Source organism: Dermochelys coriacea, chromosome 5 (genome assembly GCF_009764565.3).
Source record: "Dermochelys coriacea isolate rDerCor1 chromosome 5, rDerCor1.pri.v4, whole genome shotgun sequence".
Taxonomy (NCBI): Eukaryota; Metazoa; Chordata; order Testudines; family Dermochelyidae; genus Dermochelys; species Dermochelys coriacea.
In genome coordinates this window covers 15,592,690-15,617,940 of record NC_050072.1, presented here as the reverse complement: position 1 = coordinate 15,617,940, position 25,251 = coordinate 15,592,690, and the positions used below count along the sequence as shown (strand labels likewise).

The window sequence follows — 25,251 nt, the reverse complement described above, 5'->3', positions numbered from 1 at the left end:
TAGGTGGTACAATGCAGACCAGTACAAACAGGGCCATCTAAGGAGAAGTGCATAGTGTTTGTAGTGACTGCATCATGAAAGAGATGGATCTTTAAGAAATTTTTGAAGGAGGTCTGGAAGAGAGCCAAATTAGAGTGCTATTTCAGGCATATTGGATTGCATGAAAGAACATGAATTTGGGTGCAGACCAAAAAAACATGGAAACAGTTAACAGAGCACAGTGAATGCCGCACAGAAAGCAGATGGTGGTGTAAGAGGAAATAAATGCAGAGAGGATAGGCAAGTGCAGAACTGTGTAGAGCCTTGAAAAATTAGAATGTTTTTAGAGCTGGTTTTGCAAAGTATTATTCCTCTAAACGGTCATTTCTATTAACTTGATTCTTTTGCTTGGACTTTCAGTTGAAATCTGTTGACTAACATGTAGATAAAATGGATCACCTACTTCTTGATAGCTGTAATGTAATTTTGTATAGTACCCCATAAGGTGTTTAGGGTAATATAATGTGTCAGATCTTCATCTCAGATCCTTACATACATTGTGCCGTCAGTACTAGTGATGGTGGCCCAATTAGTGCCCCTAGTATATGTGTCAGAGCTGCACTTCAGGTGCTCTGCAAAGGAGCCCTGTTCATAACTAAATCCCAAAAGCACGTGGCTCAGTGGCTATAAAACAAGTAGAATTAGTGGAGTAGCTGGCACTGTGGGAAGAGATCAGAGGGCTGGCCTCTATTGGAGGAGGTTGATGCCTCAGGACAAGTTAGGCAAATAGAGCAATGTGCATCATACAGTAGTAGGAGGAAGATAGAGAGATCAGTTGTGCAACAAAAGCAGATCAGTGGTGGCACAAAAGCAGAATTGTTCATTGGCTTAACGTTGTGTGCAGTTTTTCTATTTTGAAACACAAGAACAAATGGATATAAACTGGCCATCAACAAGTTTAGGTTTGAAATTCGACGAAGGTTTCTAACCATCAGAGGAGTGTAATTCTGGAACAGCCTTCCAAGGGGAGCAGTGGGGGCAGAAAAATGAACTGGCTTCAAGACTGAGCTTAATAAGTTTATGGAGGAGATGATGTGTTACTCTTTTAAAAAAAAAAAAAAAAAAAAAAGAGAGAGAGAGAGAGTAAATTACTTACCTTCACAGCAACAGAATTATAGCTATCTCACTCACCCCACACTTCCTAAATGTTTAAGGAGTTTGCCTTAGGAGGTCGTATGTTGACTTTTCAAGTCATTATATCATACATCTTTAGGGATGGTGTTTTATATTTGGCTTTCATAAGGTAACTCTTACTTCTGTCTTGTTTGGAATTGGCAAGAATATTATTAGTGGCTTAGGCACTGGCATTAGGCAAAGAGGGAGGGGGATCTATGCCTAGCTAACGAGACTAAACCCCATTGCTAAGGGATGCCTGGCCTGACTTGTACTTACAGTTTAAGACTTAAGGGTGCAAGTTCTGTCACTGTTCAGAGTAACTGCACCTATATTCTCTCTCCATGGTCCAACAAAAGCACCCACTCTAGACTCCTGGCTCCTCAGCCGTCACCTCTCTTGGACAGTGACTCGTGTTTCTCTCCCCCGACTTGAGTTTTTCTGGGCTGCACAGTTCCCTGCCTACACTGTGTTATTCCCAGCAATCCAGACTGCGTAAAAGACCGGCATCTGTGCTTTACTTTCTCTTCAGAGGCTATAAACAGCATAACTGCCAGCAGTTAAAAGCTACCACACAGCCCTTTCTAAGCAAGCATGTTTATTCTTAAAATGAAAGCATTACAAAGAAAACATATTAAAACAATAAAAGAACCTACACATATGCTAATTAGCTTATGAGAGATCACCCCCAACTCCAACAAGGGTTCTGACAGGTGTCAGTCCTTCAAACCCCACTAAGGGGTTGTTCTGTGATTACAAATTCGGAGCAGCCTCAGCTCACAACTAGCACCATGATGAATCAGTCAGCCATTTCTGTATACAGCTTGGGCCTTTGATCCTAAGACTCTGGGAACAAATAATCAGCAGACAAAGGTCCCCTCCTCAGGGCGAAGTTTCAAAAGACTGAGTTTTACTTCTTATAATGGCATTAGTGATGTCCCAAACCCACATTCCAGGAAGTGTCGGAAAATTCAACAAAGAAAAGAGAAGATTGGTGAATTCAGAAAGATGGATAAGAAGGGAGGATGAGAAGAGCCATCCTCTAACTATATTCTTTCTGCAAAATCCAGTCTTTTTCTTTGTCCCTCCCCAAAGAAATGTGTCTAAATTAAAAACAAAATAATCACTGTGTGTGTTGGTCTCTGGTTTTAAAACCACTGCACAGCCCTGACAATCTTTTTATAGTACTGATCACATATCCTATTGCTGTTCTGTTGCATGAAAACTATCCTATGTTTGGGACTTTAAAAAATTACTTTAAAAAAATTAAAAACTTGGGATTGTGAGTAAATGCTACCAATACACAAATTATTTGTTTGGGGGAGGAGAGAGGGGATTGTTTTTTGTTTTTATAAAACAAAGAAAGAATCAGTAGTGGCAAAATACATAGTATTTAGCAGCCATGCATGGTCCTCAGTGTTCCTGCATTAATGGTAAAGTGTTTTATTTTTATTGAAGAAGTAGTGAAAATGCTGCAAATGCATGTACCGATAGGCTTAGGAAGTGGGTATGTAAAGGTGTTTTGGATTTGTAAATTTGCAGACAACACACAAATTATGGGAGTGGTAAATACTGAAAAGGACAGGTCATTGATTGAGAGCAATCCGCATTGCTTGGTAAACTGGGCAGAAGCAAACAATATTCATTTTAATGTGGCTAAATGTAAATGTCTATATCTAGGAAAAAAGAATGTAGACCATTCTTACCGAAGGGAGGTTCCTATTGTGGGAAGCAGGGACTGAAAAGATTTAGGGATCATGATGGATAATCAGCTGAACATGAGCTCCCAGTGTGACACTGTGGCCAAAAGAGCTAATGTAATCCTAGGATGCAAGTGGAATCTTGAGTAGGAATAGAGAGGTTATTTTACCTCTGCATTTGGCACTGCTGCTATCACTGCTGGAATACTGTGTCCAGTTTTGTATCCACAGTTCAAGAAGGATCTTGACAAATTGGAGAGGATTCAAAGAAGAGCCATGAGAATGATTAAAAGATTAGAAAAACATGCCTCATAATGATAGATTGACCTCTTTTACTCTATTTTGGTTAACACAGAAAAAGTTAAGGAGTAACTTGATTTCACTCTGTAAGTATCTATGTGGGGAACAAATATTTAATAATGGGCTCTCCAGTCTAGCAGAGAAAAGTATAACACAATCCAGCGTCTGGAAGTTGAAGCTAGACAAATTCAGACTGGAAATAAGACATAAATTTTTAACAGTGACAGTAACCAGCCATTGGTGCAACTTAACCAGGGTTGTGGTGGCTTTTCTATTGAGGATTTTTAAATCAAGATTGGATAATTTTTTAAAAGATCTGTTCTAGGAATTATTTTGGGGAAGTTCTGTGAACTGAAGGTCAGACTAGATAATCAGAATTGTGCCTTCTGGTCTTGGAATCTATAAATCTGTGATGCTTCAATATATTTATGAACAAAATATTTTGACTGCTAGGTAAATTAGTCATTTATTTTTTTGAAAAGATGTGGCTTGTTAAGTCTAGCTTTATTGGACAGAAAATATGAATAAGGTTTTGTCCTAGGGCTTATCCTAGCTAAATTGGGACTATTGGCAACTCTGAGTTTTTGGTGCTAGTGCAAGTATAAAATAAAGAGGGGGAGGTAGCCAGGAGATGCCTTGGTTTGGTATCTGGAAGAGTGGGTGAAATAGTACATTAATAAAACAATTGTACTTAAAGGGTTTTGCTTAACAGGAGTGGGGGAGATACTTGCAGAGCAACAATAATGAGAAAGACCTGGGGTGATGATGTGCAGCAAATTGAATATGAGCCTCCTATGTGATGATTTTTTCTGAAGGGTGGGGAGTTGATTTCATTTTGATCAGCCTGCAAAGGCGTTGTGTTATGGACCAGGAAATGTATAAGAAGTCACTGTTGAGACTGCACCTAAAATATACCATAAGTTTCTGTGTACTTTGGTACTTAAAAAGTTTTTAAATTGGAAGTAGGAAAAATTACAAGAATAAAAAATGTAAAGTGTGGCCAGGTGGAGACTAAAATAACTCAGGAAAAGGGGAGGGAGGAATATATGATTTATTTGGAGAGCATAAATACTGTGGGAAATACCCATGATAATCCAGTGGAGTATAACTAATTAGAATTGGGATTCATAGATTCATAGATACTAAGGTCAGAAGGGACCATTCTGATCATCTAGTCCGACCTCCTGCACAGCGCAGGCCACAGAATGTCACCCACCACTCCTATGAAAAACCTCACCCATGTCTGAGCTATTGAAGTCCTCAAATCATGGTTCAAAACTTCAAGGAGCAGAGAAGCCTCCCTCCAGTCAACCATGCCCCATGCTACAGAGGAAGGCGAAAAACCTCCAGGGCCTCTCCAATCTGCCCTGGAGGAAAACTCCCTCCCGACCCCAAACATGGCAATCAGCCAAACCCTGAGCACATGGGCAAGATTCACCAGCCAGATACCCAGGAAAGAGTTTTCTATAGTAAATCAGATCCCATCCATCTAATATCCCATCTCAGGGGATTTGGCCTATTTACCCTGAATATTTAAAGATCAATTACTTACCAAAATCCCATTATCCCATCATACCATCTCCTCCATAAACTTATCGAGTAGAATCTTAAAACCAGATAGATCTTTTGCCCCCACTGCTTCCCTTGGAAGGTTATTCCAAAACTTCACTCCTCTGATGGTTAAAAACCTTCGTCTGATTTCAAGTCTAAACTTCCTGGTGGTCAGTTTATACCCATTTGTTCTTGTGTCCACATTGGTGCTGAGCTTAAATAATTCCTCTCCCTCTCCTATATTTATCCCTCTGATATATTTATAGAGAGCGATCCTATCTCCCCTCAACCTTCTTTTAGTTAGGCTAAACAAGCCAAGCTCCTTAAGTCTCCTTTCATAAGACAAGTTTTCCATTCCTCGGATCATCCTAGTAGCCCTTCTCTGTACCTGCTCCAGTTTGAATTCATCCTTTTTAAACATGGGAGACCAGAACTGCACACAGTATTCTAGGTGAGGTCTCACCAGTGCCTTGTATAACGGTACTAAAACCTCCTTATCCCTACTGGAAATGCCTCTCCTGATGCATCCCAAAACCGCAGTAGCTTTTTTCACAGCCATATCACATTGGCAGCTCATAGTCATCCTATGATCAACCAATACTCCAAGGTCCTTCTCCTCTTCCGTTACTTCTAATTGATGCGTCCCCAACTTATAACTAAAATTCTTGTTATTAATCCCTAAATGCATAACCTTACACTTCTCACTATTAAATTTCATCCTATTACTATTACTCCAGTTTACAAGGTCATCCAGATCCTCCTGTATAATATCCCGATCCTTCTCCGAATTGGCAATACCTCCCAGCTTTGTATCATCTGCAAACTTTATTAGCACACTCCCACTTTTTGTGCCAAGGTCAGTAACAAAAAGATTAAATAAGATTGGTCCCAAAACCGATCCCTGAGGAACTCCACTGGTAACCTCCCTCCAACCTGACAGTTCGCCTTTCAGTAGGACCCGTTGCAGTCTCCCCTTTAACCAATTCCTTATCCACCTTCTGATGTTCATATTGATCCCCATCTTCTCCAATTTAACTAATAATTCCCCATGTGGCACGGTATCAAATGCCTTACTGAAATCTAGGTAAATTAGATCCACTGCATTTCCTTTATCTAAAAAATCTGTTACTTTTTCAAAAAAGGAGATTAGGTTGGTTTGGCACGATCTACCTTTTGTAAAACCATGTTGTATTTTGTCCCATTTACCATTGACTTCAATGTCCTTAACTAATTTCTCCTTCAAAATTTTTTCCAGGACCTTGCATACTACAGATGTCAAACTAACTGGCCTGTAGTTACCCGGATCACTTTTTTTTCCTTTCTTAAAAATAGGAACTATATTAGCAATTCTTCAATCATTCGGTACTATTCCTGAGTTTACAGATTCATTAAAAATTCTTGCTAATGGGCTTGCAATTTCAGGTGCCAATTCCTTTAATATTCTTGGATGAAGATTATCTGACAGCTGCAGCGGCACAGGAGCTAGCAAACAGAGCTCTAAACAGGGGAGTTTGAGTGGGAGTTCTGTTGGAGGAGAAGGTAGTTGTACTTGGTTTTGTATTTTTAGTATTTGTATTTGTGTGTGTGTAGGGGTTTTGTGCTGGGAGAGCAGCTGAGCCTGATTAGGGGGTGGGGCTTTGTGCTGAGAGAGCAGCTGAGCCCTGCCTAGGGGGTGGGGCTTCTGACTAGGGGCCCTATAAAGGTAGCCAGCCAGTCAGGCAGCGGCCCAGACAGCTGCAGCGGCACAGGAGCTAGCAAACAGAGCTCTAAACAGGGGAGTTTGAGTGGGAGTTTGCAAGGGGAGTTTGGATTGTGGTGCTTGTTTGGGGTTTGCTTTTGCTGGGGGGTGGTCTTTTTGGTGTGGCTTGTGTTTCCCAGATTAACAGGATTTAGGTGGGAAGGAGATGACAGATACAGAGGCAGCTGTGGGAGTGACTCCTGCAGTGAAAGACACATTGAGGATGACTGGATGTGGAAGCTGTGGTATGTACATGATCCTGGAGGGGGGAACCGGTAAGAGTTTTGTCTGCATGAAATGCCGTCTGATAGAGCTGATGGAGGAAAAGATCCGAGGTTTGGAGATGCAGGTGGAAAGTCTGGTTGAGTTTAGGAAGGGGTTTGAGCAGATGATGGAGCAAAGATATGAGGTATCTGAAGGGAAAAGCTCAGACTCGCAGATGGAAGCAGGGCTGGGGAATTTTGAGGGGAGACTGGATGACGAAAGTGGTCAGTGGAAACATGTGACTCAAAGAACCAGGCAGAGAAAAAGACGGGCTAGTGAAGGAGAAATAGAGCTTAGGAACAGGTTTGCAGAGTTGGAAAATGAAGAAGGGGCTCAGCAGGTAGTCGCTGAAGGTGGAAGGGTAAGGAAGAAGAGAAGAGAGGCTAGCCCTATAGAAAAAGGGGAAGAGTCAAGGGAGACTACACCAAATATGAGCCCCAGGAGGATACAGGATGGGTTGAAGAAAATTGTAAGGGAAAACAGGAATGGAAAGAACTTGCAGCCAGAGGGAACAGGGGAGAGACTGGCGAATAGCACTGTCACCAGGAAAAGGCAGGTCTATGTGATCGGGGACTCTTTATTGAGAAGAATAGACAGGCCTGTAACTAGAGCTGATCCTGAGAATAGAAGGGTGTGCTGTCTTCCGGGTGCTAAGATACGGGATGTAGACCTGAGGTTGAAAAGGATCCTCAAGGGAGCGGGAAAGAATCCCCTAATTATCCTTCATGTGGGAACAAATGATACAGCCAGATTCTCGCTGGAAAGTATCAAGGGAGACTATGCTAGGCTGGGGAAGACGCTTAAGGAAATTGAGGCTCAGGTGATCTTTAGCGGGATCCTTCCTGTTCCTAGAGAAGGGCAACAAAGGTGTGACAAGATTATGACTGTCAACAGATGGCTTAGGCAGTGGTGCTATAAGGAGGGCTGAGATTGGGTAAAGAGGAAGAAATAGGCTGAAAATTTCCTAACATTTAGATCGTTTAGGCTGTAGAATAATCTTCCAAGGGAATTGATGGGAAGTTAAATTGTTTTAGTCACGTAAAACTGGACTGGACAAAGCACTTGAGAATGTACTGTTTGGGAATAATCCTGTATTGGCAGTAGAATGGGCAATATGTTTCTTTCCATCCCTAATACGATTCTGGGATTCATAATTTCCCTAGTAAAGCTATGAAACAAACTGGATAGAAGTTGAATCACTGGCTTCCAGTGTATTATAGTAACTCCTTGCTTAACGTTGTAGCTATGTTCCTGAAAAATGCTACTTTAAGCAAAACGATGTTATGCAAATCCAATTTCCCCATAAAAATTAATGTAAATGTGGGGGTTAGGTTCAAGGGAAAAATTTTCGCCATACAAAAAATACACACACACAGTATAAGTTTTAAACAATTAAATACTGTACACAGCAATGATGATTGTGAAGCTTGGTTGAGGTGGTGGAGTCAGAGGGTGGAAGAGGGTGGGATATTTCCCATGGAATGCCTTACTTCTAAATGATAAACTAGCACTGCGCTGAGCCCTCAAGGGTTAACACGTTGTTAATGTAGCCTCACACTCTACAAGGCAGTATGAATGGAGGGAGGAGACACATACCCCATGTTTGTGTGTGTCTGAGAGAGAGAGAGATGTGCATTGCCCCTTTAATTACGGTGACCCCACTCTGAGTACACTGCCTTTTTAAGTAGATCAGAAAGTTGAGGCAGCAGCTGCTGCCAGCAAGCCCCCTCCATCGTGAGCCCTGTCATGTCCCCTCCCCTACTCTATGGAGATGGGGTACAGGAGCAGGAGGGAGGGAGTCACCCTGACATTAGCACCCTTCCTCCCTCCCCCCACCCACACAGCAAGCAGGAGGCTCCCAGGAGCAGCTCCAAGGCAGAGGGCAGGAGCAGCATATGGCAGTGGGGGAAGGGAGAGCTGAACTGCCTGGCAATTGATAGCCTGCTTGGGGGCTCCTGGTTCACCCTGGTTCCAAGCCCCCACCAGCTAGCTGCAACAGGCTGCTCTTCCTGCAAGCAGTGGACAAAGCAGGTGGCTGCCAAACAACGTTAAAAGGGAGCATTGCGCATTTTTAAACGAGCATGTTCTCTAATTGATCAGTAACTAACAACGTTAACCAGGACAACGTTAAGTGAGGAGTTACTGTATATGTTGAGGAGGCAGACAAGTGATCTAGATTCAAGTTTAAGGCCAGTCCTTGCTATATATTATGTTGTTCCTTATAGGGGCTTTCTTTCACCTCAGTTATAAAATACTTTTGCCCTTGTTACCATTCGTTGTAGAAATCTAGTAATCTGCCAAAATGCTAATTTAAAGCAAATGTCATTCAAAATAGTTTGAACAGATATGAGATCCAGAGTATGGGCCAAATGGGGAAAGCTATGTTAATAAACTGACTTTGGATTTCATATCTGAGCTGATGGAGCTTCTCAGAGAGAGGTAAAGAAAAGGTTATTTGCAAGAAGAGTGCTGAACATGCTGTTGTGGACACATGATCCTTGATGTTCTACTCTTCAAAATGTGTATGTAAGTATGGTTAGTATTAATGGGAGGACTAATGCAGTCAGAAGCTGCAGACGGAAGTAGCTTGCTTGCTTGTTCAGCTGCAGATGAAGTATGCCAGTGACAGATTGGTGTGAGGGCAGAGAAGGGCTGGCATGGAAAGGCAAAGAACACAAGTATAAAATAGTTCAGACAGAGCTGTCCACCATCCTCTTCTCCAGATAAAAATTAAAGTTGGAACAGTCCATTGAAGTGTGAAACAAGCCATTAGGCACCTTGCATAGCTTAACAATTTTTTCTTAAATCATATATTAATTAGGAAAAGAACGTTTGACATTAAAACTCTTTTATAGAAGGAGTTTAAGAGCTTAAGTAGCAGCAAAGGGAGCATAATGATGTGGAATGTTATGTGATCAGTAAATGACCTGAATATTGTGTATTACAGCATTCATTATTCTCCTAAATTTGACATTTGAACTTCAAAGGACACATTAAGTCTGGGAAAGCTACAAATGTGGGATGTACTTTTAGGCTTGCAGTTCTGTTACTCTTTCAACAGCTGGCAACCAACCAGTCACTTTACTGATGTGTGTGGTGTGCAATTAAACTTCAGATTGTAAAGTAATCATAGAATCATGAAATGTAGGGATAGAAGGGATCTTGAGAGGTTATCTAATCCACCTATTCATGCCGTGGATGGACCAAATATATGAAGATCGTCCTTGACAAGTGTTCCTGTAACTTTTTCTTAAAAAAGGTCCAGTGATGGGGATTCCACAACATCCCTTGATAACCTACTTCAGTACTTAACTATTCCAGTATTTAGCTATACTCATAGTTAGAAAGGTTTTCCTCATATCTAATCTAAATCTCTGTTGCTACAGATTACTTCCTGTCCTGACTTTAGTGGATATGAAGAACAATTGATCACCATCATCTTTATAACAGCCCTTCAAATAGACTGTCTCATTTTCTTAGAAACTTCTGTCTCGTTTTCTTAGAAACATGGCCACTGTTTATAACGTTTCCTCAGAGATCTGGTTTCCTAACCTTTTATTATTTTTGTTGCTCTCCTCTGGACTTCCTCCAATTTATCCACATCTTTCCTAAAGTGTGGCACCCAGAACTGGACATAGTGCTGTAACTGGGGCATCACCTGCGCCGAGAATAGCAGGACAGTTACCTCCAGTGTCTTATATACAACACACATGTAAATACACCCCAGAATGACATTAGCCTTTTTTTACAACTGCATCACATTTTTGGCTCATGTTCAATTCGATCCACTATAATCCCCAGATCCTTTTTCTGCAGTACTACTGCCTAGCCAGTTATTCCCCATTTTGTATTTGTGCATTTGATTTTTTCCTAAGTGTAGTACTTCACATTCATCTTTCTTTAATTTCATCTTGTTGATTTTCTAATCAATTTGTCAAGGTCATTTTGAATTCTAATCCTGTCCTCCAAAGTGCTTGCAAGACCTCCCAGCTTGGTGTCATCTGCAAATTCGATAAGCTTACTTTCTCCTTTGAGTGCTTGCTCATGTCCATTCCATTGTAGGTATGTGTGCTCATCACATGCACTGGTGCCGGAAGTTTCTCCCTCAGCGGTATCCGTAGGGGACTGGCTGTGGTGTCCTCTGAAGTGGCGCCTGTATGCTGCGATATAAGGGGCGCCACCAGTTCCCCCCACCTTCAGTTCCTTCCTACCACAAGTGAAGGTGCTGGAATGTCTTCTTGCTTCGGCAACCCTTCTCTTTCTCAAACCGTTGTTACAAACTTTTCTCCTGTAAATAGTTGAAAATTGTTAGTAGTTTCCCTTAGTCAGTTAGTCCGGGATGGGACTCAGCCTCGGAATGGGGAATGCCCTGATCCCCAGGCTTCAAACCCTGTGACTGCTGTAAAAAGCCGATGCCCGTCAGCGATCCTCACGGTTGCTGTGCTTGTGAGAAACCCACATCAGGGGTCCAGGGTCTCATATCGGGGTACCCATTATGTGTGTGGTACTGCCCGAAGCACTGTGGCCCTAGGGCCAGGGGCCCTACCCCCGGCACCCTTGAAATCCCTGGAGGTTCCCACAGCCCTTGCAAGGGCTCTGGTCGGCCTCGGTGGCCTCGAATAAACCATCGGCCCCAGTCTCCCGACCGCCCCCCGATATGAAGGTGACTGGGGAAAAGACTCCTCAGATTCACCCAGGCCACAGTGCGGGACCACTTGAACAATCATCTGAGGTGGCAGATCCTCCTGTACCTGCTTCCTCCTTATCCTTGCCTGACGAGACGATCACAGGGGCTCCTCGTCCAGTCCAACAGGATGATTCCAGAGCCCATCAGGAGCTACTAAAGTGGGTCACCTCAAACTTGGGGCTACATGCTGAGGAGCTGGAGGAACCCTCAGACTCTATTTGATGTCCTCAGCTTGGTGGCTCCAGCCCTTGTGCCCTTGCACAAGGTGGTAACAAAAATCACAAAATCCTTGTGCAGACTCCCTCATCACTGCTCCCATTTCCAGAAGGGCAGAACAAAAGTACTGTGTGCCTGCTACCTTTACAAACACCCTGCCCCAAGCTCACTGGTGGTCTCACCCATTAATCAATGGGAAAGGCAAGGCCAACCAGATGCAACCTCCCCAAAAACAAGAACTCAGAGAGACTCTGTTTATTCAGAAGAAAAATTTATTCATCAATGAGCCCCCAACTGTGGGTGGTCAACTATCAGACCCTGCTTGGCCACTACGATTTTAACATGTGGCAGTCCATGGCCAAGTTCAAGGATTTACAGCCCAAGGACCCCAGGAAGGAGTTCTGGGTGATCCTCAATGAGGGCAAAGCAGTGGCTACAGCAGCCCTCCAGGTGGCCTCAGACGTGGTGGACTCTGCGGCCAGAACCATGAGCTCTGCCGTCTCGATCAGAAGGGCATCCTGGCTGCAGTCGTCGGGCTTGTTGACGGAGGTCCAACAGTCAATATAGGATCTCCCATTTGATGGCCAAGCTCTGTTGAACAAACAGACACAAAATTGCAAAGGCTGAATGACTTCCAGACAACATTATGGACCCTGGGCCTCTACACCCCGGGCCTGGCTAGAAAGCGGTTTAAGCCGCAGCAGCCCCAAGGCTTTGGAAACCAGAACAGATCGGAGCCCTCCCGTAAGAAGGGCAAAGGCTATAAACGCTGGCAAGGCCACCAGCTGGCGTCCTCTGCTCAGTCGAGCTCCACCCATAACCAGCAAGTGGTAATTGGGCATTTTGAGGGTGCACCAGAGGGCACCCTCCCAGCCTGTAACCCGGATCCTGCTTCCTGGCATTTTTCCAACCTCCTGTCCCTGCCTGGGCCTCCCTAATTTTGGACCGCTGGGTCCTCAACACTGTGGCTCAGGGTTATACCCTCCAGTTTATTTCTTTCCCCCCTCACACACCTCTTCCCCGTCCCTCTTCAGGGACCCTTCTCACAAGAGCCTGCTCATGCAGGAGGTAAAAGGCCTTCTGCAAGTGGGGCCTGTGAAGGAAGTCCCTCAAGAGTACAGAGGCAAGGGGTTTTACTCCCAGTACTTTCTAATCCCAAAGACCCATCCTGGACCTGCGAGACCTCAACAAATGTCTCAAGAAGTTGAAGTTTCGCATGGTTTCCCTGGCCTCCATCATCCCCTCTGGATCTGGGAGACTGGTATGCCGCCCTCGATTTGAAGGACGCTTACTTCCACATATCAATATTCCAAGGACACAGGCAATTCCTGCGCTTCACAGTGCGGTCTGCTCCTTACCAGTTTGTGGTGCTCCCATTCGGCCTGGCTACAGCCCCAAGGGTGTTTACCAAGTGCATGGCTGTGGTGGCTGCTTACCTCAGGTGTCGGGGTATCCAGATTTACCCGTACCTCAACGACTGGCTCATCAAGGGCCGCTCCAGGTCTCAGGTCCAGCATGACATCTCAGAACTACAGGTCATATGCTGTGCCCTGGGCCTGCTGATAAACGAGGAAAAATTAACGTTAATTCCAGTACAGAAAATTGAGTTTATCAGAGCTGTCCTCAACTCTACCCGTGCCAGAGTATTTCTGCCACAGGACAGGTTCAAGACGATGGCAGTTCTCATTGCCAGTGTCTCTGCATATCCCCTCACCACAGCTTGGGTCTGCCTCAGGCTGTTGGACCACATGCTGGTGTGTACTTATGTCATCCACCATGAGAGGCTCAGATTGTGACCCCTCCAACGGTGGCTGGCAACAGTCTACGCCCTCGCCAGGGATCATCTGGACAAGTCATCACAATCCCACCGAATGTACTTACTCCCTGCAGTGGTGGACCAACTTGAGGGTGGTCCTAGAAGGAGTTCCCTTCAAGAGTCCTCGATCTTCGGTATCTCTAATATCAGATGCCTCCGACCTTGGTTGGGGAGCACATCTTGGCGAGCTGCGGACCCAAGGAACGTGGTCCCCGGAGGAACTGACATTGCACATAAACGTCAGGGAATTCAGAGCAGTCCGCCTAGCCTGTGGAGTCTTCCCGCCACATCTTTCCGGTTGAGTGGTATGGATACTCACAACATGGACAACATGGCCTCGATGTTCTACATCAAGAGGCAAGGGGGAGCCCGCTCATGGGCTCTGTGTCAGGAAGCGCTCCGATTGTGGGACTTTTGCATCCAGCACGACATCCACCTTGAGGCATTATACCTCCCTGGCATCCAGAATGTGCTGACGGATCACCTCAGCAGATCCTTCTCTCACCATGAGTGGTCCCTCCACCCGGAGGTCGTCCAGGTCCTCTTCTGAAGGTGGGAAACTCCCCGAGTGAACCTGTTCACTATCAGACAGAACAGGAAGTGCCAGTAGTTCTGCTCCCTCTAGGGCCTAAGCAGGGACTCCCTCACTGACACCTTCCTTCTGTCATCGGAAGGGGATTTGACATACACATTCCTGCTGATTCCACTGGTCAGCAGGATATTAGCAAAAGTCAAAACAGACAAAGCGTGAGTCTCATGACTGCCCCAGCGTGGCCTCGCCAACGTTGGTTCGGCATGCTCATGGACCTGGCCATGGCTCCCACATGGCCATTGCCCAGCCGCCCAGATCTCCTCTCGCAAGACCACGGATGGCTCCTGCACCTGAACTTTCCCTCCCTTCACCTAACGGCTTGGTGAATGGCTGAACCCAGAGGAAAGGGCCTGCTCCAGTCAGGTACAGCAAGTCCTCTTGGAAAGCAGAAAACCCTCCAGCAGAGCGTTTACCTGGCAAAGTGGAAGTGATTCTCCTGCTGGGCAGAGAAGCATGGCATCTCCCCGATGAGGTCGTCTTTGCAATCCATCCTTGATTACCTGCTACACCTTAAGCATCAAGGCCTCATGCTTTCCTCCATCAAGGTGCACTTAGCAGCCATATCGACTTTCCACCAGCATGTCCAGGGCAAATCGGTGTTCTCACATGACATGTCCATCCAGTTCCTAAAAGGACTAGAGTGACTCTTTCCACCGGTCCAGGACCTGATTCTGCAATGGGACCTCAACATCGTCCTCTCAAGGCTCCTGGGGCCTCCCTTTGAGTCTTTGGCCTCATGTTCCATTTCATATCTGTCAAGATTGCTTTCCTTATAGCCATTACCTCGGCGAGGCGAGTATCCAAGATTAAAGCCTTCACTTCAGAGCCTCCTTTCATTGTCTTCTACAAGGACAAGATCCAGCTGTGACCCTCCCACCCCGCATTCTTACCTAAGGTAGTGTCCCACTTCCATATTAACTAGGATATCTTTCTCCTGGTTTTCTGTCCAAAGCTGCACTCAACTGCGGAGGAGAGGCAGCTGCACACCTTGGATGGCCAGTGCGCCCTAGGGTTCTACATGGAGTGCACCAAATCCTTCTGCGAATCGACCCAACTCTGCATCACAACAGCAGACAGGATGAAAGGTGTCCGGTGTCCTCTCAGAGGATCTTGAACTTGATCACCTCCTGAATCCAGACCTGTTATGACTTAGCTCGGTTGAACCGCCACCTATATTAAGGGTCCACTCAACCAGAGCACAAGCATCCTCAGCAGCCTTCCTAGCACATCTACCCATCCAAGACATCTGCAGGGCTGCCATGTGGTCTTCAGTGCACATGTTCACAGCACATTACGCCATCACCTAGCAGGCCAGAGATGATGCTGAATTTGATGAGCTGTGTTGCAGTGGACACGTCCATGAACTCCTACCCACCTCTGGTGGTACTGCTTGGGAGTACTACCTGGAATGGACATGAGCAAGCACTTGAAGAAGAAAAGATGTTTACCTTTTCGTAACTGGTGTTCTTCAAGATGTGTTGCTCATGTCCATTCCATGACCCATCCTCCTTCCCCACTGTCAGAGTTTCCAGCAAGAAGGAACTGAGGGTTGGGGAAATCGGCATACCATGGCATACATGGTACCATGATACCCCGACACCTGAGGTAAGCAGCCACCACAGCCATGCACTTGGTAAACACCCTTGGGGCTGTAGCCAGGCCGAATGGGAGCACCACAAACTGGTAAGGAGCAGACCGCACTGTGAAGCGCAGGAATTGCCTGTGTCCTTGGAATATTGATATGTGGAAGTAAGCGTCCTTCAAATCGAGGGCGGCATACCAGTCTCCCAGATCCAGAGGGGATGATGGAGGCCAGGGAAACCATGCGAAACTTCAACTTCTTGAGACATTTGTTGAGGTCTCGCAGGTCCAGGATGGGTCTTTGGGATTAGAAAGTACTGGGAGTAAAACCCCTTGCCTCTGTACTCTTGAGGGACTTCCTTCACAGGCCCCACTTGCAGAAGGCCTTTTACCTCCTTATACCATGGCATACAGTCACCACTCCAGAGGGCATCAGAGCCGGTCCCCAACAGATACCTCTGAGGGAAAAACTTCCGGCACTGGTGCATGTACCGAGCACACACACCTACAATGGAATGGACATGAGCAACACATCTCGAAGAACACCAGTTACAAAAAGGTAACTGTCTTTTCCATTCCATTAATGAAAAGGTTGAATAGTTCAGGAGGTAGGAGTCCTGCAGGACTTCACTAGATACGTCCTCCCAGTTTGACAGCGAATCATTGATAACTGCTCTTTGAACATGATTTTTCAACCAATTGTGCACACACTTTGTAGTAATTTCATCTACACCATGTTTCCCTAGTTTGCTTATGAGAATGTCGTGGGATTATCAAAAGCTTTACTAATGTCAAGACAAGTCATGTTACCTGCTTATACCTATCCAGTTGGCCAGTAACTCTGTCAAAGAAGGAAATGGTGTGACTATAAGAGATGCTGCCCACAGCTGCTTCCACTATCATCAGTGAGAAGTGTGAGTGCTACATATCTTTAAAAATCAAGCCATACATTTGTTATTTAAATACCCATTGTGACAGATTGACAGTATCTTGAAGAAACTTGATGGAATTAAGATAACTCAATAAAGCTTAAGTTAAACCTTGCTGAGTTTGAATTAACATCTTTAGAAGTAAATTTTATTAAAAATACAATTGTATATGTGTTGTTGTGACATTGTATGTACCTTCTGTAGTAGGGAGGGGGGGGACACTAATGAACTTCCTCTGTTATTAGCCTTTGAAGTTCCCCTGGAGAGATAAGCATACATTAATTCAAACCGGATTCTCCAGAGACCAATAGACAAAGAACAGACTTTTGGGTATAAACCTTGATTTTCAGCTGACTCGGGGCCTTCTTCCTAATCCAGCAAATGGACAAGACCCCAAATCCACAGAGGCCCCTAATCCTTAGGGGAGGATAGGAAAAACTTGGCCTACTGAGGCTTCATAAGACACTTTTCAGAGTAGCAGCCGTGTTAGTCTGTATTCGCAAAAAGAAAAGGAGTACTTGTGGCACCTTAGAGACTAACAAATTTATTTGAGCATAAGCTTTCGTGGGCTACAGATCACTTCATCGGATGCATCCGATGAAGTGAGCTGTAGCTCACGAAAGCTTATGCTCAAATAAATTTGTTAGTCTCTGAGCTGCCATAAGTACCTCTTTTCTTTTTTCATAAGACACTGTGCTTGTTCTGAGCTGAAGCTTTGATGAACTTGTTACCACAAGGATGCCCTTACAATGGGTTATTAAAAGACTGCAGTTGCCAGAGCCCCTGTGAGAGTTGGTATGACTTCTGATAAGTTTATTAACATACATGTAGGTTCTTTTATTGTTCTTAATGTTTTTTCAGTAATGCTTTATACCTTAAGAATAGAGTAGGCTTGCTTAGAAAGAACAGTGTGGTAAATTATATCTGTTATCTGTCTCTGAAGAGAAAGCAAGCAGGTGGCCTAGGGAACCTGTCTGTGCTGGGAATTACACAGCAGAGGCAAGGGAATGGGGAAGTCTGGGTGTAGCTGGTCAGAAGGAGGAGAGATGTGCATCTCCACTCGAGAGGCAACAGCTGGGGAGCTGGAAGCCTGAGAGTTGGGTACTCTTGCTGAACCCTTGAGTGGTGCATTTGCCCTGAGCTCTGACCTCCATATTTAGAGAGGTACATTCGTGCAGATTAACGTATGTCCCAGGACTACAATATCACCAAAGAATAATGGGCTCTCTCTGTTGAGGCACAGCCAATGCATTTATTTTCAAATGCATTTAACCTGTAATCGTGTGGAATTAAAATGCCATGATTTCCAGTGTACCAAATTGCCATTATATACTAATGCTAAGTGTAATGGTAAGACATCGCTAGTGTACTTTTTGATAACAACCTCCTATACTTTTTTGCTTTGGTTCCAAATATTGTGGCACGTTTTTTGCAGAGTTAACAACCGTAGTGCTGCATTCCTCCAGAATTCCCTGTAGTTTTCAGAACACAGGCTGCACTCTTTTTCTGGTAATTTTATATGTTAGGACTTCTGGTTCTCAAGACATCTTGTAACTTTTTTAAAAACTTTCTGGAGTTTCACCAAATGCATTTTATTTTGTGAAACCCGGACACTTTCTATATAGAACGTTTTAAAGCCTTTCCCATATGACTCCCTCTTTTGCTTTAGGTACCCCCTATGATTCCTGTTCGAAATGGGGAGGGGTGTATATGCAGATCCTTGATCCACCCCATTAATCCCAGAGAGGAAATGAGTGTAAAGATGCCAGAACCTGAAATAGTACCAGGTGTCACCTCCTCCCTTTGTCTGTGTGTGTATTGTAGTGACCACCCCTTCAAGTCTGTTTCTTTCTGAGGATAGTTGCTGCCACCTCCCGATCGTCTCTTCTGGAGGAAAGATTTCCCTCTCAGTCTGTTTCCCTAGAGGCTGTAAAAGTCAGCAGACGAGAGGACAGTTTTTCATTGCTACTTCTTTGGAATATGTTTGCCATCTGAAGAGCCTTTACTTGGAAAAAAAAAAAAGGGAGTATTGGTCTTTCTTGGTGACATCCAAAGAAGAGATGAGAAGATGAACACAATCACCCTGAAAGACAAGAGGGGATGTTGCCTCTGTATATTCTCCCATTTTCCCACCCTCCTATTCCTTATGCTGGGGTTGGGCTCCATCCAGTAGAGTGAAAGTAGTTATTAGACTGGATTGGCTTTAGGGAAGTTGACCAGTAGTAGTATCCCTCACTTTGAAGTAGGGTGTGGAACTGGATACAGCCTGGGCTCCCAGTAGAATAGATGAAGACTCAGGAGTCACTGAAATGCTGATACGTTGGCAAAATGTTCTAGTCCTGATGTACTGGTCTGTACCAGTCCAGTTTGAGCTCTGCCAAGGGCTGCTTTTAATTTGACTCTTAAACTAGAAGTTTAATCATAGGAAGGAAGTGAATACTTGTGCATATGGTGCGATACAGATGCACAAAATGTTATTTTTAAAGGGTGTGTTTGAGTCTGAACGCTTTCTATTCAACACTTTGTAAAAGATGGTCTGGTTCCAGGAATGCGGAAGGGGAACCTAGCTAACAAAATGATTTATAACAATTCCTTTAAACCACAACTGGAGAAGCAAAAGATAGCCATAGTCTCTGTTGTTCCTTTGGCATAGACCTCTCTATGTACTCTTATTTCATAACTTGTAAATTATCTCATAACTTGTAAATATGTCAAGATGCATGTAGACTGAATTCCCTTTCTGGGGAGATAAAATGTTGCAAAAAACAGTGGATCTGAGACTGACTGACTTGAAAACTACATCTGCTACGAGGATTTACTTATCATACTTACTCCTGCACATTCTGTGCAAAAAATTAAAAATTCTGCACCAAAAAAATTAAAAATTCTGAGCACAATATTTAAAAATTCTGTAAGTTTTATTGGTAAATAAATAAATTGGGCTTTTGAAATTTCATCCATGCTAAGCAAAGGTTTTGTATTTTTTTACTGGCTTTGTTAACAAGAGACAGTTCCTTGTCTTATTTTATTACTAACGTTGATTTAAACCTGCAATAAATGACCATTCGGACGGCTGACACCCTTAACAGGGTGGCTGTTTAATAAATGTGGAGCAGAACAGTACTCTGTTAGTTTGAGATTATTTTTGAATGGTCTCAAGACAAGAGGTTTGCTAATAAATTGTTAAACTATTGCATAGGTTTCGGTGTATACATTTTGCATGCATTTTTATGCTATTATTTTTTTTGTAAATCTCATATATTGCATTGAAACTTAACTCATACTAATATCTTTCATTTATGTAGAGTAAAATCTCTACGTGAAACCACCCTTATTAGATAACTTCCTATTTCACTAGTCTTCTCAGAGTATTCCCAAATGCACTGAGTACAATTCTTCTCCACCTTTAATGAGCTACCTCTATTATAAATTCATTTGTATTGTTCATAGAACCTAGGAGCTCTAGTCATAGTAAACAGCTGATCTTTGCTAGTCTCTTAAATAGTCTTTCAAGACAGGTTTCACTTTGCATAAGAACATAAGAACGGCCATACTCGGTCAGACCAAAGGTCCATCTAGCCCAGTAGCCTGTCTTCTGACAGTGGCCAATGCCAGGTGCCCCAGAGGGAATGAACAGAACAGGTAATCATCAAATGATCTAATGCTCATTCCCAGCTTCTGGCAAACAGAAGCTAGAGACACAATCCCTGCTCATCCTAGCCACTGATGGACCTATCTTCCATGAACTTATCTAGTTTTTTTTTTTTTAACCCTGTTATAGTCTTGGCCTTCACAACATCCTCTGGCAAACGGTTCCACAGGTTGACTGTGTGTTGTGTGAAGAAATACTTCCTTTTATTTGTTTTAAACCTGCTGCCTATTAATTTCATTTGGTGACCCCTAGTTCTTGTGTTATGAGGAGGAGTAAATAACACTTCCTTATTTACTTTCTCCACACACATATGTGTGGGTGGGTGTGGATATATATGTGTGTATATATGTACATGTACGTGTGTGTGTGTGTACACTTATACTGCTTAATTAAAGTTAGTTCAGCACACCAGTAATTTTTTATTCATGTATTTCCTCTTTGTGCCTTCTCCACATGAGCTGCAGAACAAAGTTAATGAGATCTGCAAGTTGGATACCACTGCAATATCTTTTGAAACTCTAGAACAGAGTACATTTTAATGTATTGAACTTGGAGGGTAATTTATTTGTCTCAAGGGAAGCAAGAGCCCAGATAACTGCATGATTTTATGTCATCTCACTCACAATTGAAATGTGATGTTGAAACCTATTTTTTTCCCCTCATTGCAGATATTGAAAAATATCACTTGGTACTCGGAGCGTGTTCTAACCGAGATTTCACTGGGGAGTCTCCTGATACTGGTGGTGATAAGAACCATTCAGTACAACATGACAAGGACAAGGGTAAGAGTTATATTTAGAACTTACATATGTAGTGTATATCTGCAGTCTTCCATCAGCTGGAGTTCAGTTCCAAACAAAGGTAAAAAAAAAAAACAAAAGTGAACCTTTGTTCAGCAAATGAGCACCTAAACACAGTGGGGGAGGCAGAAAAAAGGTCAGCATTCAGGTACAGTATGAAGTGCTTCTGAATTTGTAAAGCAGTTTCTGTGATATTCAGATCAGCTGCTTTGATTACTAACATACAAAGTCCAGTCGTAATAGTAGTTGCATAGTTCCTGAAAAAAGTAATAGATTTCTGATCAGAGAAAAAAATATCAGCATTAAATTATGTGTGGGATTTTTTACCTATATTAAATTATCCAGAAGTATGGATTTGGGTTCCTTGTTATTTGATAGTATAGTTTTATAAACAGTTGTGGAAATTGGGGTGGAAGAAAATTACTTTTACTTTTTTTCTTAAAAGAAGTTCTTTTTTTCTTATGAGTATAATTGAGATATCTGTGGCAAAACATGGTTGTTTCATATAAATTCCCCATCATGCATTATTTCACTTCTGACTTCCCTAAAATCCATTAGGTTATATGTTGTGGATCTTCAAAATAGAAGCACTTCAAGTGTATCTCTCTAATGTGTGTAGCAGACATGTAAACTACATTAAAGATTTCTGTACGTTTCTTTCATTGCTGAAAATGTTGAGAAGTTTTTGCAATAAAATTAACTAAAGCATGGTGTTAGTTGTACTAGATCAAATAATTTAAAACCAAAATCACCATCTCTGTGGTCACACCAAAAAATAGGTGAGAGAATTGTATGGTAATAATATTAACACCACCCCTATTAACAACTTAAAACGGACATTAATTGGCTGTAATTTCTGTTTCATGAGATAACAGACACAATGAGATGGAAGGAAAGGAAGCTGATACTGGTTGCAGAGTTTATATTGGATTAAATGTAAGCAGTACTTTGTCTAGTAACATTTTATAAACAGGAATAAGGGTTTGCGAGCCATTTAACCAGTAAATGGTTTCTTGTAAATAGGCTGCATTTTGGTATTAAATTCCAAATATTTATCAGATTCACCCTCTGGTTTAAGTTAGAGGCTTTACAGAATATTCAGTTGGAACCAGAAACTCCCCCATTCTTTTGCCCCCCCTTTTTTTTTTGAGTCCTGGGTAAGTTCTAGCCAGCAATGCTGAATGAATCTTCTTGCTCACAAGAGGAGCTTTATACTTTGAACATGGGAGCACAGGAATTCTATCTAGCCTTTGTTATAGGCAAGGCAAGTGCAGATGACATAAGAAATGGAATTTTGAATATATAACTGATTTCAGCCTATTGTATTGGTTGCCATAATACACAGATTCCCCAGGCACTGGCAGAATAAGTAGTAGAAGGAGCCAGAGGCCACTCCATGTTTACATCAATTAGAAGGGAAGATACTTGGAATTTATATGTGACATTGGGGGGTCTGTGTTACTCTGAGGGAGAATAAATGCACATTTTAGTCCTGAGTAGGGAAGAGGAACTTCTTAATGAAGGAAATCATTAAACATTGCTCCATGTTGTAGAGGGGTTGGTCAAACATATGACTAGAGATAAAGCCTGGGAGTGGAGAATCTAATTTTCTGCAAAAGGTGAGGACACAATGAGCAACCCCTACCACTTTTAATATCTATTACAATAAATTAATCCCTCCAATATGCTGTTTAAGATTTATTCTCTTCCCTTGAAGAATAGCACAATCCATGTTTACTTGCCTCTCCCCTGTGAGCAGGATAAATATTGCATAAGCCATAGGATTGTGGATTCGACCGTTTTGTCTGTGCTGTGCAGTTCTCTGACTTTGAGTGAGCCAATGTTTAAACGTTTATCTGGAAAGGTGGCAGTTAAAATGGGCTTCAGAAACTCCAACTATACAGGAGCAGAACTTATGACATACTACATTAGGGGTAGTTGTGGAGAAATTGAATGTTTTGAAATAATTAATATGGAGGTCAGAGTATAAGGCAAAAAGGGTTGGGTACGGTTGGAGAGAATTGGGGCAAAGGAAAGGAAAGAGAATTAAAAAGCAGTACAGACTATTTTCTCTACCATTTATCAATTATATTCATGATCCCGCTGTATATCAACTTGGATTTTAAAATATATATGTACAGTGAAATCTGTACAAGAGACCACCCTTATTAGGCAAATTCATGTCTAAAGAGACCATTATTAAAGCATCTCTAAATATACAAAGTGTAATTCTGCTCCACCTTCATTAGAAGACTACCTCTGTTAAGCAACGGATGTTTGTTAGTCCTTTGAGTGGTTTCTTATGACACGTCTTAGTGTAAATGAAAAGAACAGTTTGATGTGTTTTTTCCCCTCTTTTCCAACAGGACAAATACCTTCATACAAATTGTCTGGCAGCCTTAGCAAATATGTCAGCACAGTTCCGCTCACTTCATCAGTATGCTGCTCAGAGAATCATCAGGTAAATATAAGCCTTTTAAAAATATTTAAACTGGTCTTCCAACAAATTCAGAGGAAAAGGGACTTGAATTTTCTATGACTGAAGTGATATAAGTGAAATTGGAATTAAATTATACCAGATAAATCTTATTTCCCTTCATGAAGTCTGGGTTACATTTTGAGTTAGTGAAAAATATTATGACTCTTTATCAAAGAAACTTCTGATTTTTTTTGTTTTCCATAGAGCAGCCATAGCAATTGCTTTTAAACTGGAATATTTTTCAGTCACTTGTTTGTTATGACAAAAATGCAGTGGGTGATAGTTCTCCTGAACATTGCTAACTGGACTTTCAACTTAGTATATTTCTGCCTGTGCTGAAGACGGAGGACTTTATTTTTAACATAGACAAAACATAGCCATCCCTTTATGATGGGGTGTTGTGCACTTTTTGCAGTTACTTGCTTTTGTGCCTTTTTGAATGGTCAAGTTCACTAGCCTTTCTTGTAACAAGTCAGTTAATGTCAGCTTGTTCTAATAAAAGGGACACTGCTTTCATAGAGTCTTAGATATAGAAGATGGGAAGGATCAAGTTCCACCAGTTCTAGAGGCCACCCTGTAATTGCAGGTACTTGTGTGGGATGTGTCCACTTTATTTTAGCAGCTCATCTACTCAGTGCTCCAGAGGAAACCAAAAAGGTCCATGACATTACATCCTGGGGGGAAATTTTTACAATGCTTGACAAATATAGATTTTATGCCAAAAATAAGTTCAAAATATCACATATTTCTTTGATAAGTGTGTATGTATTTTGTAAAAGTCTAAACTAACAAGAAGTACAGTATTTATTAAAAACATTGGTTTTGTGGGACTATTTCTGTGATGGTCTTCCTGTTCTTGAGGTGCTCACTTCTATGTATGCCATCATCATCTCCCTGCTTGACACAAGTCTTCTATTCACGCACAATGGCTGTAGCCTACAGTACATGTTCAACTTAAATCTGAGCTCTCTTCCTCACAGTGTTTACCAAGTCTGTAACTCTAATTGTTGCCTATATTTGATACTGTCCTAAATAACTCTTGTCCTGCTATTCTTATTCATTTCCTGATTCCTGGTCTCTACATCCAACATTCTTACATATTACCCTTTATGGTCTCTAAGTCCAACTTTCCAAGTATCAACCTGTGAAATGTGAAATAATAATGAGACCAATGGATGCCTTTGAAAGCAAGCATATATCACCTCAATCCTTGGAAAACTTGCAGACTTTTTACCCATTTCAGAATATGATATGTACAGACTCTTCCACATTCTGCAGAGAATTGCCTTTCCTATACTCCCAGTCTCTCTTATAGAATCATAGAATATCAGGTTTGGAAGGGACCTCAGGAGGTCATCTAGTCCAACCCCCTGCTTAAAGCAGGACCAAGCCCGAGTTTTTGCCCCAGATCCCTAAATGGCCCCCTCAAGGATTGAACTCATAACCCTGGGCTGAGCAGGCCAATGCTCAAACCACTGAGGTATGCTTCCCTCCCTCCCTGCCTTTCTCTTCATCCCTTTCCACTCTCCAATCCCTCTGCATTTCAAATATCTGTCACTGTGTCTCTACCAGTCACTCTTCCTGCACTCCACCAAAACCGTCTCTACAGTGATCACTGGATCCTTCCTGCATGCTGTTCCCACCATCTATGCAGCAGATTGACTCCCTGACATTTCTCAGATCCTAGCTCAAGACCCAGGCAAGGACATGTAACTCAACCAAATAATGTTAGGCGTTTCATACACAACAATTCACTATGAATCTTGCGTTTTTTGTATCCACTGCATCCATCTC

General features: G+C 42.7%; 1 protein-coding gene across 3 annotated transcripts in view; it reads left to right on the top strand.

Moving 5' to 3' along the window:
• Window positions 1-25,251, top strand: part of DYM (dymeclin) — a 389,914-nt gene that overhangs the window by 218,576 nt on the left and 146,087 nt on the right. For all 3 annotated transcript variants that reach the window (XR_006281709.1, XM_038401598.2, XM_043515244.1), the window contains exons 13-14: window positions 20,847-20,960; window positions 23,345-23,439. Coding sequence is in view for 2 of the 3 variants with exons in the window: in XM_038401598.2 (XP_038257526.1) it covers window positions 20,847-20,960; window positions 23,345-23,439 (209 nt within the window). In the remaining variant the exon portion in view is untranslated. The remainder of the gene's footprint in view (window positions 1-20,846; window positions 20,961-23,344; window positions 23,440-25,251) is intronic.